The sequence below is a fragment of the Hippopotamus amphibius genome, chromosome 12 (genome assembly GCF_030028045.1).
Source record: "Hippopotamus amphibius kiboko isolate mHipAmp2 chromosome 12, mHipAmp2.hap2, whole genome shotgun sequence".
Taxonomy (NCBI): Eukaryota; Metazoa; Chordata; class Mammalia; order Artiodactyla; family Hippopotamidae; genus Hippopotamus; species Hippopotamus amphibius.
In genome coordinates, this window is record NC_080197.1 from 55,429,518 (window position 1) to 55,444,620 (window position 15,103).

A 15,103-nucleotide genomic window follows, 5' to 3' on the forward strand; every position below is an offset into this window, starting at 1 on the left:
TGCCCAGTGATGTTGTGAAGGGCAGCATGGTCCCTAACGAGCATGTAATCAAGGGACCCACGTGGTCTGGGTGGTTAGGGTCCCTGCAGAGGGATGTGAAGTTGAGGGCTGAGTGATGAATAGGAGTTATTTAAGCAAAAAGGGGCAGTGAATAGCATTCCAGGCAAGAAAAAGCACATGCAAAGGCCCTGTGTCAACCATAAGTGGCCTGTCTGAGGAATGGGCCTGAGGGAGCAGGGTGCCCGTGAGATGCAGCCATCAAGGTTTCTGGAGACTCAACCCCAAAGCTTGGGACCAGGGCAAGGGTTTTGTTCCTTATCCTGGAAGAAGCTTTGGGGTTTTTTATTATATATATATATAAATTTATTTATTTATTTATTTTTGGCTGCGTTGGGTCTTCGTTGCTGCACACAGGCTGTTCTCTAGTTGCAGTGAGTGGGGGCTACTCTTTGTTTCAGTGTGCAGGCTTCTCAGTGCCGTGGTTTCTCTTGTTGTGGAGCATGGGCTCTAGGCACATGGGTTTCAATAGTTGTAGCACATGGGCTCAGTAGTTGTGGCGCACTGGCTTAGTTGCTCTGTGGCATGTGGGATCTTCCTGGACCAGGGATTGAACCCATGTTTCCTGCATTGGCAGGTGGATTCTTAAGCACTGTGCCACCAGGGGAGTCCCAGCTTTGGGGTTCTAAGGAAAGTACAACATATCAGATTTGTGCTTTGAAGGGCTCTCTGGCTGCTGGAGGTGGGGCAGTGGGTGCTGGGGGCAGAGTGGGCACCAGGGCCCTAAGAGGAGGCTGTTGGAGTGGCCAGATGGACATATGGTCAGGGCAAAACATCCGACCTCAGATCTTGTTTTCTTTTAACAGGATCACGCAGCCTCCCTGTAAAGTGATCCGGGACATTTCATTGTCACTAATAAATAGGAAGCTGGGAGTATAGGGAAATTATTTTGTCAGGGCTACATTAGTCCTTGATGAGAACATCAGAGATAACAAAGAATGTGTTTTGATTGTCACTCACCACACTAGCTAATACATCAGAAACAAAAAGTATAGATGTTATCGTGTGTTAGTTTTTCTTTATCTAATCTACATTTATTGTGTCTTAATTTCCAACGTGTACAGGCACTTGATGCTATCGACAAGGCTCTCAAGCTGAAACCAAAGGACCCGAAAGTTATATCTGAACTTTTCTTCACAAAAGGAAATCAACTAAGAGAGCAGAACCTTCTTGACAAAGCTTTTGAGGTATAAAATGCTTAAAAAAATTGTTATTAAATTCATGGTTTAAAATTAATACTCCCTCAATCTTTAATGAAGCATATACAATAAAAGCTAAGATCATTGGCATGTTTGTGGAGTGAATTCTCTGATGAACTGACATAATGTTATGTTTTGACTATTAGGAGTTCCACAATACCCCTGCATTCTTTTCTTTCTTTGGTGGGCTTGGGTGGGGGGGTAAAAAATAGCAATTTTATGCAGAAATCCAGCAGATTGAGAAGATGGTGGACTAGTGTCCCAGAGAACCATCTTGCCTGAGTTAGAATTCAGGCTTTTTTTAATACTAAAACGGGAAGGGGTGGGGCTGATTGGAAACTTCTTGGTGCCAGAATCCTTTGTTTTACAGCTGTCCAGTAGGTCTGGTTACAATGTTCCTGTAAACCTCCAGCAAGACAAATATTATTCTATGTTTTGTAACTTTTCATCTCTATATAAATGAAAAAGAGTTATACCTTTAAAGGTCAGAGGTTGAGAATGGACTCTCATGTATATCTCTGACTATAGGCAACATTCTTTTACAAAGGTGCAGGGCCAGCATGACTAAGCACAGGCAACAGAGAACTAAGGTTAGAGCTAAAGAAATAGATTCAAAATGCAGTCAGGTTTGTTCTCCTCTGTTATGCATTCTTTTCTGAATTATCACCTTTAACTTGATGTTTAAAGCATTCCCACATTTTGCCCTCAAACCAGCTTCCCCCTCTCTCTCTCCTCCCATCACTCACTCTTCTCTCTGTTTGCCTTCAGTAACCCTCTCTTTCAGCTGGACTAGTGCCTGAAGAGCTTTGGCGTTCCACGTGTCCTGTAACACTGTCTCCACCCCACCCACCCCCAACCCCCTACAGATTCCCATTCATCTACCGACACAGGCCTGTGTCCTCCCTCAGGAAGCCCTCCAGACCATCCTTCCTCCCAGTGACCTTGTTTCCACTGAACTCCTAAAACACTGTTTCTTCCAGACATTTGAAAATGTCTTATATCATTGTGTTGTTAGGTGTCTCTCTCTCCTCTCCACCTCTCCCCCTTCCCTCCCCTCCCCGGGTACATATGCCTGCAGGTGATTTAGTTCCTTAATTAGATTGGACTTTTCCTTGTGGAAAGAAACAATTTCCTTCTGTGTTCCAAAACGTAGTATGTTGCATTATAGTGGTGTTCAGTGTGTATAGCTTTGGAGTACAGTTGATGACACAATTTGAAATAAAAAAGACATTTATAAACATGAATAGAAATGTTACAGGAACACCATACATTTTCCTGGGTAAAGCCACAAGTTGGAATTAATGAAATCGTAAAATTACACTACGTGTATCGTGGGAAAAAGTAAAATTTCAGATGATAAAGTTGTTTCTAAAAATAAATAGTAAATGGTTTTTAAAATATTATTGGAAGATACATGTAAAGTTTTTTGGAAAAACTCATTTGAATGTGAATGCTTAAAACAGAAATGGCATATTTGAAGCAGAGATTGTGCATTCTTCTCTGCCTTGTGAACACTTTCAGAACTGTATATCTTTAGTTTTTATAACTAACATGACAATTTAACAATTAACATTTAATTATGAATATTTATATGGTGTCTACTTTTATCTGTATCTTTATATACTATATTCAAAACAAAAGTATTTTCTAGTCGCTTGACCAATGAATCAAGTAATCATGATAGTGTAGCTAGATCTGTGAAGAGTAGGAGTAGGGCTATTGGCCAATAATAGCAGCTGTAGTATATTAGCTTTTTATATATAATTCACGTGTATTACGTAATTTAATCTTCACAACAATCATATGAGAAAGGCATGGTCATTGTCTCCGTTTTACAATCGAATAAACTGAGACTCCGAGGTTATGTAACTTACTCGAGGTCACTCAGACGGTAGGAGGTTGGAGGAGGATTGAATCCAGGCTCTTGACTTCTACATGACATCCCATCTCTGCAGATAAAATTTAGTCCACAAAACATACCCTTCAGTTTACTTTAGCAGCTTTTTAAGAATGTAGTTTCTTAACATTTGCTTCTTTCTCTTCAAACTGAAGTAGAGGAGCAATGGACAGATTCTGGTTATTCATGAATCTGTTCCAGCAGGTTCTTGCTAAGGAAAATAGCAAGGAGCATTAATATACACACGTGGATACTTAGCTTCACAGAGTAACTGAAGGCAGTACTCTTAACCTTTCGTTTTATTGAAGGTGACCACTCTTTTTTTATATATAAATTTATTTATTTAATGTTATTGGCTGCATTGGGTCTTCGTTGCTGCACACGTGCTTTCTCTAGTTGCTGCGAGCGGGGGCTACTCCTCGATGTTGTGCACAGGCTCCTCATTGTAGTTGCTTCTCTTGTTGCTGAGCACAGGCTCTAGATGCATGGGCTTCAGTAGTTGTGGCACATGGGCTCAGTAGTAGGTGCACAGGCTTAGTTGCTCTGCAGAAGGTGACCACTCTTAAAATCAAGACTCAGTGGTAAGCATACCCTTTGATGCAAAACAACATACAAAATATTAAAAATATACCTCAAAGATATGACATTTGATGGGATACATGTTATTCAGGAAAAAAGAGTATTTGAGAAATAAGTAACTCTTCAAACATTTGAAGTCCTTTCGTAAGGCAGCAAAAAAGAAAGGCTTTCTAAGAACTAAAGCTGTCCCCTAGTAAAATAGATGTCCTTAAAGAGACAGTGAACACCAGTCCCTGTAAGAATGTAAGCATGGGCTGAGTAACCACATCAGTGATATGGTGAGAGGGTTAAGCTATTTAGGAAACTACTCTTAAGATTCTATGATTACAAAAAAATTTTTCTTACAAACTCCATTTATAGTGAAAAAGGCCAAAGAGCACCATTTTCTTGCAGATTGAGGCCAGCAAGAGATGATGCACTATAATAGAAATCACCTCGATTCCTGGCAGGCATCTTCAGTGCAGAGGTTAACTCTGTAAGGAAATTACACCTTTCAGTTTCCTCCACTTTGGCATCATCAACTTTGAAAAATAATAGAAATAAAGGAACACCTGTGAACTAGAAGTGGCTGTTCATTTTATTAACCATTTAAATTTCCACATGTGAAGAAAATGCTGTCCATATCCTGCCGTGTTAAAGATGGGTTCTCACTTCCCAGCCTGAAGGTATTTCTTATATATTTAGAGCTACAAAGCAGCTGTGGAACTAAATCCAGATCAAGCACAGGCCTGGATGAACATGGGTGGAATCCAGCACATCAAGGTAAGAAAATAATCCACTTCCATGTCATCTGAGTTCTCCTTGTGTGTTTTTTCTTTCTTCTCTCGTGAAGGATTGAGAAACGTGTTAATTTCTTCTTTGAATTATTTGAATACTGAAAACATAGATGTTTAAAAGTAACATTAGCATAGTTTATGTTCATTTTGCATTATCTAGATACTGAATATCATGAAGCCATTTAAAAAATAAATCTATATAAATTAGATTCTATGGTTTTATCATAAAGAAAATCATATGTACTTAAGTATTGCCATAGAGCAGATAAAATCTGTTGTGTGAACTAAAGTTTTGTTGGAGCTACACTAATGTAGCTTATTTTCCTGCAGCTTAACTTACTGTCAAGATAAAGTCTTATTATTTCCTATACTTAACGTATCTTTTATTTCCTAACCTACTGAAAAACACGGCTGATTGTTTGGTTTCAAAAAAAAAGCTACCCCTGAGTGAATAATTGGAAATTACCCTTGGGAGGACTGTTGTTTATAATGAAATCAAGGATTCACTGGCATTCATCCATCCATTCATTCGTTTGACAGGCATTTATAGAGAACATCCTATGTGCCAGGTACCCTTCTAGGTACCTGGAATACAGCAACGAACATGTAAGACAAAAATTCCTGTCCTCATGGAGCTGACATTCTAGTAGGGGAAACAGGCAACAAATAAATAGACACACACATACACACATACACACATGAAATATATCAGATGGTGATAAGTGCTATAGAGAATAAAAGAATGAAAAAAAATAGGGAGTGCTGCGGGTAAGGGCTGAATTTTTAATTGAGGTGGTTATGGAAGGCCTCAGTTAAAAAGTGATATTTGAGCAGAGATCTGAAGGGAGCAAGCCACATGGCAAAATAGGGAAGGTACATGTGCAAAGGTCCTGAGGCGTGAGTGTGCCAATGTATTTGAGGATTAGGGAGGAGGCAAGTGAGAGGAAATAATAGAAGGTAGGTCAGAGGGGTCACAGGGCCAGATGATGCAAGGCCTTGAAAGGGATTATAAGGTCTCCCGCTTTTATGCCAAACAAGTTGGGGTCCTTGGAGGATTTTGAACAGAGAAATGCGATGGTCTGACCTGGTTTTAAAGGATCACTCTTGATTAGCCAACTTATTTTCAGGCTTCTGTCAGTCTTTACCCTGACAAAATAGTGAGATAGTGATTAGAATTTAAACAAAGGCTAAATAGGGCTTACAATTAAGTGGAAACTGGTCACTTTCAGAAGTACAACAAAAGAAAAAGGTGACCCATGACTATACAGATGGGAGGGGATAATGGGATAGTTACTCTGCAACTATTAGCCTTGATATAAGAGGAACATAGATGGTCAATCCAAGCATGACATTTACCAGAGCCCAATAACCCGAACTCTGATCTTAATGACATTCTAGAGTGTCTAGCAACATCTAGTTGCGAAACATAGAATGAATTTACTTTTAAAAACAGTAACAATAACTTTAAATATTTAAATAATATATTAGTTGCACTTTCAAAGAATATGCTCGATATGTTTTTAGATGGAGTGCACCTGCATTTAAAGAAATGGGTTCAACTGTTAATTAGACAAAGTACAATAAATACACTCAAGAGTGTTCATAAAGTCTGGAAATAAAGAAAATTGTATATTTATTGAACTCTTTCAAATTAACAAATGAACTCATTGCTTTAAATTTAGAGGTGTTTTCCCTGAAAAGGTAAATGGGGATTGAAGAAGGATCTATTGAGTGTATTTTTTCAAAACTTAACAAACACACTGATTAAAAATTAGTTTATCTTCTTTTCATCTTTGTGGACATCATGTATTAGGTTGAACAGTGTAAAATTTGCCATGTTAATAACTTTAAAATGTTTAATTTTAAATGTAAATTCATATGATGCAAACCAGTACAGATATATAGACCGGGCACATGGCTGGATGTGGTCACTTTGATGTCACCATTAGGATTCAGGATTATCATTATGAGGCCTTCCAGAACAACCATGAACTTTCTGTGACCTTTGCACGGCCAGGAGGTGTGTGCATCAGGCAGTGTTATCCCGTTCCTGGGCCCCACTCCTTGCCTGAGCCCTGGTGAAGCTTAGGAAGGACTGAGGGCTGTGGCACGGGTGAGAGCTGGAATAAGGCTTTGCAAGGAGATGACATAAACAGACGTAAGAAGAGACTTGACACTTGCTCATACTATTTGGCAATAAAAGATGATGTTTTTCATGAAGTTTTATATAAAATGAAATGGATGGACCAAAAAGGCTACAATACATGCTTTATAATCAAAGAGTTGCATCAACTGGGCCATATCACAGAGTACTATCTTCAGTCCTGCCTTATGACATTAATGCATTTTCTAGCATGGAACTGGCCGATGGAACTTTCTGCGATAATGGAAATGTTCTACGTCTGTACTGTCCAAGGCCTTAGCCACTAGCTCCATGTGGCTGTTGAGCACTTGAAATGTGGTTGGTGCAACTGAGCAAGTCGACTCTTCATTAATCATGGTTAACTTGAACTTAAATAGCCGCATGTGACTAGTGGCTCTCGTAGGAGACAGCACGTTGCCAGAAACTGGGTAATTCAGGTTCCCTACCTAGCATTTAGAAACTGGGGACATTGAATTAAGGGATTTAACTTAAAAAAAAAAAAAATAAGGCTTCCAGTTTCATCAAGAAAAGAGCAGTTTGAGGGAGAGAAAATAACTCTATGACCAGATTTTGTGTGAATGGACAGAGAAAGCTAGTGCTCAGAGAAGGCGATGCCTAACGCCAAGCTGAGGCCTGAATTCAGAGGAGCCTCTTGGGAAAACAAGTTCAAAATCAACCGCAGTAGGAACACAGTTTGAGGAAAATCTAAGAGCCACAGATGCTCAGTTGTCTGCATGTACGTGCTATGCTTCATAAACATCAGGAGACACTCTGAAGGTAGGTACTTGAATTAAAAAATATTAGTCATGTAGCTAAATCCAGGTTCTCACTTGTTCAGAATTCTGTTTAGCCTCTTATCAGAATCAGTGTTAGTAATCAGAAATGTTTTCATTTGTGCACGTGCCGGCCCCCGGATCCCTGTCACTTTACTCTCCTTTTCACCAGTGTGACAAACGAATATCATAAGAAATAGACAGTGTTTGCTCATTTACACATAAATAGTCATTTAATAATAATAATAATGACAGCATCAGATTGAGTGCTCACTGTATGTCAGGGGGTGTCTGGGGTCTCGACACATGTTCGTTCACTTGGGAGGTCGTTAGGCATCCAACCAATACTGGCTGCTCTTACTACAGAGTACTTTCACCCCAAGAGTTACTACTTTAAATTGTGATGTAAATTTAGAGAGTAACTGGTTTTCATCCACATGGAGCTATACCTGAGAACGAAGCAGAGCAAACTCACAGTGTTTTGAAATGGAGGGGTCTCTACCCATCTTGGTTCTGACACTTGGCAGCACCCAGTTCTGAAAGAGGGTCAACTAGGCAGAGGGGATACATTTAGTGGCAGAAAAGAGGCTGTAAAGACGTTAGTAATTCTGACGAGTTGGCCAGGGACCGTCTGGGACCAGGCATGTGTGGTTGCCAGTTAGGGAGGCACTGAACAAACCAGAAGGGGGCCAACAGAGGGTGGAGACAGGGGTCCTTAGCACGTTCGGAGTGACACACCTTCCCTCCTGCCTTTAGAGGATACAGCAGACGTATATTGTCACACGTCTTGAGTATGGGATAAATCTGACTCCATATTATTTATTATCAGTTCTTTTCATTTTGTAAAAACTTACATTTTCATTAAAGCCTGTATTAGGCAAAAGTTGCTTTTATGTTTTAATGTGAAGATTAAAACACTTCATACCCCTAAATAGGTGTAGTGCATTCCTAAATGATTTACTTTTTAATCATTACTCTTGTAATTCCAAAAACATGCCTCCCTCTTCTTCACACACACACACACACACACACACACCTCTCCTCCTTCCCCTGACCCAGTCCCCCCCTCCCCCCATCCCTCTCAATGTGAATTTCCAGGGCCTTGGCTCCATTTGATTACAAAGGAATCGTGCTAACCCTGAGAACGCTGTGAAATAATGGCTTCATACCCTGTATGAACAGAATTGAAAATCTTTTGCTGCCATTTAACCTCATGGTAGAACTCTTATCCTTCACATTCTCCATCTGGTCTGATACTTAAAACAAATGAATTCTGCAAAAGCATCCACAGATAAGGATAAAATTACCCATGCAGACAGGGTCGCCTCATGAGGACATTAATGTTAAAATGGGCCAGAAGTTCTGTTTCTTAGTCTCCCCGTTCTTCAAGCAAGTGGTCTGAGAGATCAGAGTATAATTATTCTCTTTCTTTTTCTCGACAGGGAAACTACGTGTCTGCAAGAGCTTATTACGAGAGAGCCTTACAGCTGGTTCCAGACAGCAAACTGCTGCAGGAAAACCTCGCCAAATTGGATCGCCTAGAAAAAAGGTTACAAGAAGTTCGAGAAAAGGATCAAACATAGCAGCATTTGACCCGGTCTCTAGGGACAGTGCTGGTGCCTTTGGAAGAGGATGAAGTGTGACAGAAGCCTCGCTGTCACATCACTTGGGGCACAACCAATGAAGTTTTCCTCTCACCCCGGGTTCAGGGTGGCACATTTTGGGACACCTGCTGGGAACCCTGTGCTGGGGACTCGCATTTCCATGGAAGAAGACAAAAAGAGTGAGCAAGGGCTAGGAGGCCTGAGAGGGAAGGAAAACAGCAACTACATGTTGTACAGATTTTTGATTGCTTTAATTCCGGATTTCCTTTCATACATTTGTCCGCTTTTCCAACCTGGGAATCTAATTCCATTTCCTAAGGTAGACATTTGTGTCCCAGAAATAGAGGCTTGAAATGCTATGAGGGCATGGCATCTCTTCTTTATGAGAGGAGATATTTCAGAGAGGATACATCCTCTGGGATAAACCAGTTGGGAAATTCTGCCAGGAGGTAGCTGATTTAATTCTCCAGAACTAGAATTGAGTATCTAATAGTTTTTGTTAAATCTTCTGGAATATATGGGGAAAGGGGCTATTGTTAAGCCAGCTTTATCTAATATCCTCTGAGGATATTGCTAGAGCCCTGTTGAGAAGTAAATTAATTTCCACTCTGACACAAGCTGTTTTCCCATTGTCTGCTATATCTAAAGGAAGCTTCTGGAATTATATGTGGATATTATTCCTAGGGGAAAGCCAAGGATCTTGGTATCCCTGATTCTTTATGGAAATGTTTTAAATTATTTTAATTTTATTGCAAGTATTACCAGAGTGGTGGTTCTGCTCTAAGATTTCATAAGTGCTTTTGAAAATCATAAATGTTTCCGCCTCCAAATATATTAGTATTTTGGTGGAGAAAAAATAGTATATTCTACAGGAGAAATATTAAAGATATTGAGAGAAATGTTCTACTTTATTATCTTAGCATTCAGATGTTCTGAGATTATTATTTTTTGAAAATATATTTAACCATTGAGGAATCTTTACAGTATACTACAGAAATCTTCATAGAGTCTAAATAGACAGGAAGGAGCTCTATCGGTTTGTCTTTCTAGGCTTAATGAGAATTCTGTGCTTAAAACATGAATGATAGAACCTGCAGTTCTTGGTTCTGTATTTGTAATTTTGGAGGTTTCATGGAGAATGCTCAAAAAGCTAGGAAAGAAAGTCTAAATTCATAATTTAAAAATATATATATTTATATTTAAAAGCTAGGGATGGCAAAGTTGAACTTACAATTTGACATTTGTATTTTAGTGTTATTTATTTCATAACTTATAAAATATTTAATATATACACACTTTTTTCTCTAGACGTAGTGCTTTTAATAGCAGCTTTCACAACTGATCATACAAAAATTATAAATTACAAAGTAGTTACGTTTTAACAGCCCCTCAAAAAATTTGTCTTGACTATTCACTTGCTACAGCTAAAGAAATTAGGAATCAGCCTTCAGTGTTTGGGTGGGACTATATTTTGGAATTGAAGAAATTGGAATATGTGATTCTAATTTGGTTTTGGGCAGTGCTGTTCCTGGTGCTAGGCCAGGTGTCGGACACGTGTAGTAGCCTGAAGGCCCACGTATGTCACATGCTCAGGCCACAGCAAGAAGCCTTCTGCTTCCTTTCCACCCCAGTATCAGAGAGCACTGCTTCTCTCTGTTGTTAATACTATTTTTTTGTCAAGGTAAATCTAGATAAAAGGAAGAAAAACTTCTTTGGAAAGGGATGATGCCAGGAATATTTTAAATGCAAAGGATTACAGAATTTGAATTAGCATACCTCTGTTTGCATGTATCAGTAATCCAGTGATGTATATATTACCACTGCGATCTTCCATTTCTAATAGTCTTTTAATGTTTTATATCATAAATGTATCCAAAATTTCATGTAAAATATTTTTCTTCCCTCTGCAAAATTACACTTCTATAGTTCTAAGATCAAGAAATGTATTTATTGTAAAATAACTACTCCATCCCAAAATGAAAAACATGAAGCCCTAGTTAAAAATGTGTGGGACTTTAATTACAACTTTTTAGAATAATTTGTAACAAAAACTCATACTTAGAAAGTTAATGGAAAAGATTCATTCCCAAATTTTGAAAAGCAATTATGCCTTACTTGAAGGGCTGCTGAAGATAGGAGAGTACATTTGTTGCAATAATTGAAATGGCTGTTACAGCCTAAAAGTTGCTAAGAGAAAAGGGTCACATGGCTTTCAGGAGACCTTTTCTGCCTTCTTTTGGGTGCTTTCTCTCTGTCTCTCTCTCCCCGTCTCTCTCCTCTTCTCTCTCCCCCGTCCCTTCTATGTCTCTCTCTCCTTCCCTCTCTCTGTCTTTCTCATTCTGTCTCATTCTGTCTGCACACACTGGCATCTCTTTGAACATTAAAAGTACTGTTTGTTGGATCAGATGTTTCTGTCCTGAGTTAATACTGTCACTTAGATGTGGCCAATGAAATAGTTTTCATTGTTGAGTGGTGCCTATAAGAAAATAAATCACATATTATTTTTCAAAGATATTAAGGGTATTTTATAACTATTTTTATTTGTCCTTGTAACAGGAAATAATATGTGGAATTCATCCTTATCAAAATAAAAATGGGGGGCCCTGGCTGGTGGTGGAGATGCACCCAGGTTCCCTTTAACAAAAGCATGCTTGGCTGTGAGTCGACAGCCCCTTTCTGAGATGGAATTGCAGGGCCAGCTTCCTGGATGTGCAGTCTCTGCAGACCCCTGGGGTCCTACACTCAGAAGCACCTTGTGTTTGGTTGAATGCTCTGCTTGAAATTCTTAGTAATTTTTGAATAAGGGGTCCTGCACCTCCATGTTGCACTGGGTCATGGGTAAGAGGGAAGGTGGCTGAGGAGAAGCCAGGAGTTGCTTCAGTCTAGCTGAACACCTGCTCTAATGAGCAGAGTTCCATTTGTGGCTGTTACCCTGAGCAGCATTGGCTGTTTCGTCTCAGCTACACTTAAGAGTTCCTTGTGTACATATATTCCCCTCCTGTTGCTAGTCTATCTATCCTGTCCTTCTGTCCGACCTAGAACCAGTTCTCCTTGCCTTCAAATTCTCCAGTAAGTGGCAGTCCTTTCACAACCACAAGAGTGGTTTTACAAGCTTATGTTAACCTTAAGAATTGTTCAGGAGTTTTAAACTGATTCAGATGTTTTCAACCTGTTAACGGTATTCGTAAAACTTGGTTCGGTGATGTAACGTAAGTGAACTAAACCAAAGATTCAGATACCTTGGAGGAAAAGAAATTTTATTTTAGGGAATCCTGAGATATATTCTTCTAGGTCTGCTTATTTTGAAGCCCATCACAAAACAAAGAGGATTTTCAGCACTTTGATTCCAACTCCCCACAGTACTTCACAGCCCCCAGGGTACAAGTCTGACATGCCTAGCACGTGGGAGCTCCTTTGGTGCAGGGTTTTGCAGTAGTTGTGCAACCGCTTTTCAACAAGACTATATGAGAAAATGCAAACCTTTCCACACAAACCAACAGAAAAAAACTAATTTGAGGGGGAATAAAAAGCAAATGTGGGTTTCATATTGCCTCAAACATTCCAGGCCCCTCAGATTGGATAGCTGAGATCTTGCCGAGAGCTGAGATCTCGCCGAGAGCTGAGATTTCGCCCCTCACACACACAGGTACTCTCGGCCCTAGTGGACTTAAAGATGACCTGTGTGCACACCTTAGGGAATCCCTGGACACCGGCCGCCCAGGTGTTGCTTCTAATATGCAACAGGGTTGGACAGCCGCTGCAGGCTAATAACTTTCATAAGGGTTTATGACTTTTACAAGGAGATGTTTATAATCTTTTACAGTTTTCACTTTTAAATTTAGAGTAAAATCAGCCAAAGAAGTCAAAAGAATGACTTAACAGCACAATTGGTTGGTTGAGGCTGCCATTCCAAGATTGACAACAGATGGATTGGCTGAGGTAGTGTTGCATTTGTGGCAACTGGACGATAATTTGACCTTATATTTACAGAACTCTTGGTTTTCAGATGGAGAGGAATTGCCTTGCCATTGGCACGTATCACATGAGGTGCCCCAAATATAAAATTTATATTTTTTATGACTCATGGAAGAGTCCATGACATAGAGCCGTATTCTCTATCTCTCTCTTTCTTTAGGTTACACGTTAGCTTTCGTTATTTCTTAACTGTACTCATTAGAATGAGTTTTTTTTTTCAAGAAAAAAAAAACTTTTTCTCTAACTTGTGATGGATTTGCACCTTAGATCAATAAATCCATAGGATATTCGTAATAACACTCAAAGCAAATATAGTTATAGGTGTTTTGTTTGTTTTAATTTTTTTTTTTTTGGTTTCCAAATCACATTTACTTTGATTAAATTGTATGTTGGTATCTCCCAATAATAGCAAAACTTAACTATCTAAATGGCATCTTTTGACATTTTAAAAGAGTAAATACCTGTCAAATCTTGTATTTAGGCTGTAACTGAATAAGAGAAAAACTTACAATGCCAAAAATATGGGCAAATACAACTTTTTATGATTATTCTTGAAGTTCTTGATGTGAAAAATATGTTGAACAGTTTTTCCAAAAATAGCACTTCCTTATTTTTGGTAGCCATATCACTTAAAGAGAAGAAATAAAATAACTTCAATCTAAGCTGTGGTTTACTGTCAGCAAAATAAAATGTCACAACAGAACCGATATCTAAGAATCAGGAGATCTCTATTCTAGCCCCGCTCTCCTCAGCGGAGCTCCTCACCCAGGACGAGTTCCATGTGTCTGGGTCACGTTCATCGTTCATTAGAGAAGTGGTTAGTTATATGGATCTATCAAGCTCTGTGAGTCCCCTGAATCCAAATGGAAAGTCCTCTGCCTCTGAAGAGATAACTAAGTGTTGCCCTTCACTTTAGAAATTCTCATGATAGTCATTGCAGCAAAGCACATACACACACAACCCTAAAGCTGACTGATCTGCCCAAGTGCTTTAAACTGGCGGAGGTTAACTACTCTTATTTTGCAGTCTGTACTCATAAAAATTAGTGATCTTGTTATGTTTCTGGGGAAAAAAAGATTTTTAAAAATTTCCTCCAAAGGAATTAAAATACCTGTAGAAGCCGTGGCTTGCTTTTGTAACGTGGAAATCATCTGACTTGCTGTGACTTACCCATCCCTCCTTTTGTCAGAGGGAAATAGCTGCATCGTGTTCTTTGTTCATACTGCTTTTATTCCCTACTTTGATCCGCTGTATATAAACATACATTTTTTGTTACTCTCGCTGTGCCAGTTAGAATTGTATCTCCCATAAAGTATTTCTCCCATTTAAGTCTGATTATGTACACTTTGCCTAGATCTTTCCAAAATAAAAATTTATGTAAATGTCTATTTTATATAAAATATGATGAAAATAATTATGTCTCGTTTCAATCTCTCAAGTGCTCGGTGATTAGTAACCCACTGAAATCCATGTCACCAGTAGGTGCCTGCTTTAAAAAGAAAAAAGACCATCCTTGTTCCTTTCCCCATTCATTCACTCATTCATTCATTGTATTGTTCTGTGTGCTTTGTGTCTGCTCTCTTTTTCATATCCCGAAGTGACTATTTCAGTACTTCCCCATTCCAGATCTCCTCCCCTCATCTTACCAAAGAGATGCCTTCACCTCTTTCTTCACAGAGTAAATACAAGGTAGAAAACAGGTACTCCCTCAGGATCCTGCACTCTGTCTAACAACTTACCTGCTCCCAATTCTCCCCTGTCTTCTGTTGCTACAATGGAAGAAGAGGGCCCTCAGCCCTGGATGATAGATAGCTTCCTCTAGAACTTCATTCCATTCTTTAACCTCTTTCTTTTTCTTAACTTCTTCCTTTTCTGGCTCCTGTCAGTTCTGTTCTATTTTAAAACATAGATACAAGTAGGTACCATAAAGATCATTTGAAAACAATCCTTCCTTTATTGCTTTGTATCTCTAGCTGCTACCGCATCTCTTTACGTCCTTCACAGACAAACTTTTGAATAAATTGTCTCTACTCATTCTTTCTGCTTCCATCCTTCACATTCTCTCTGCATACTAGTGAAATCTGTCTCTGCAACAAATAT

General features: G+C 39.2%; 1 protein-coding gene across 6 annotated transcripts in view; it reads left to right on the forward strand.

Moving 5' to 3' along the window:
* TMTC1 (transmembrane O-mannosyltransferase targeting cadherins 1) overlaps window positions 1-14,385 on the forward strand; it is a 264,322-nt gene extending 249,937 nt beyond the window's left edge. For all 6 annotated transcript variants that reach the window (XM_057702301.1, XM_057702302.1, XM_057702307.1 and 3 more), the window contains 3 exons: window positions 1,122-1,244; window positions 4,417-4,494; window positions 8,867-14,385. In XM_057702301.1, the coding sequence (XP_057558284.1) occupies window positions 1,122-1,244; window positions 4,417-4,494; window positions 8,867-9,007 (342 nt within the window). In that variant the 3' untranslated portion in view covers window positions 9,008-14,385. The remainder of the gene's footprint in view (window positions 1-1,121; window positions 1,245-4,416; window positions 4,495-8,866) is intronic.
* The last annotated feature ends 718 nt before the right edge of the window (window positions 14,386-15,103 follow it).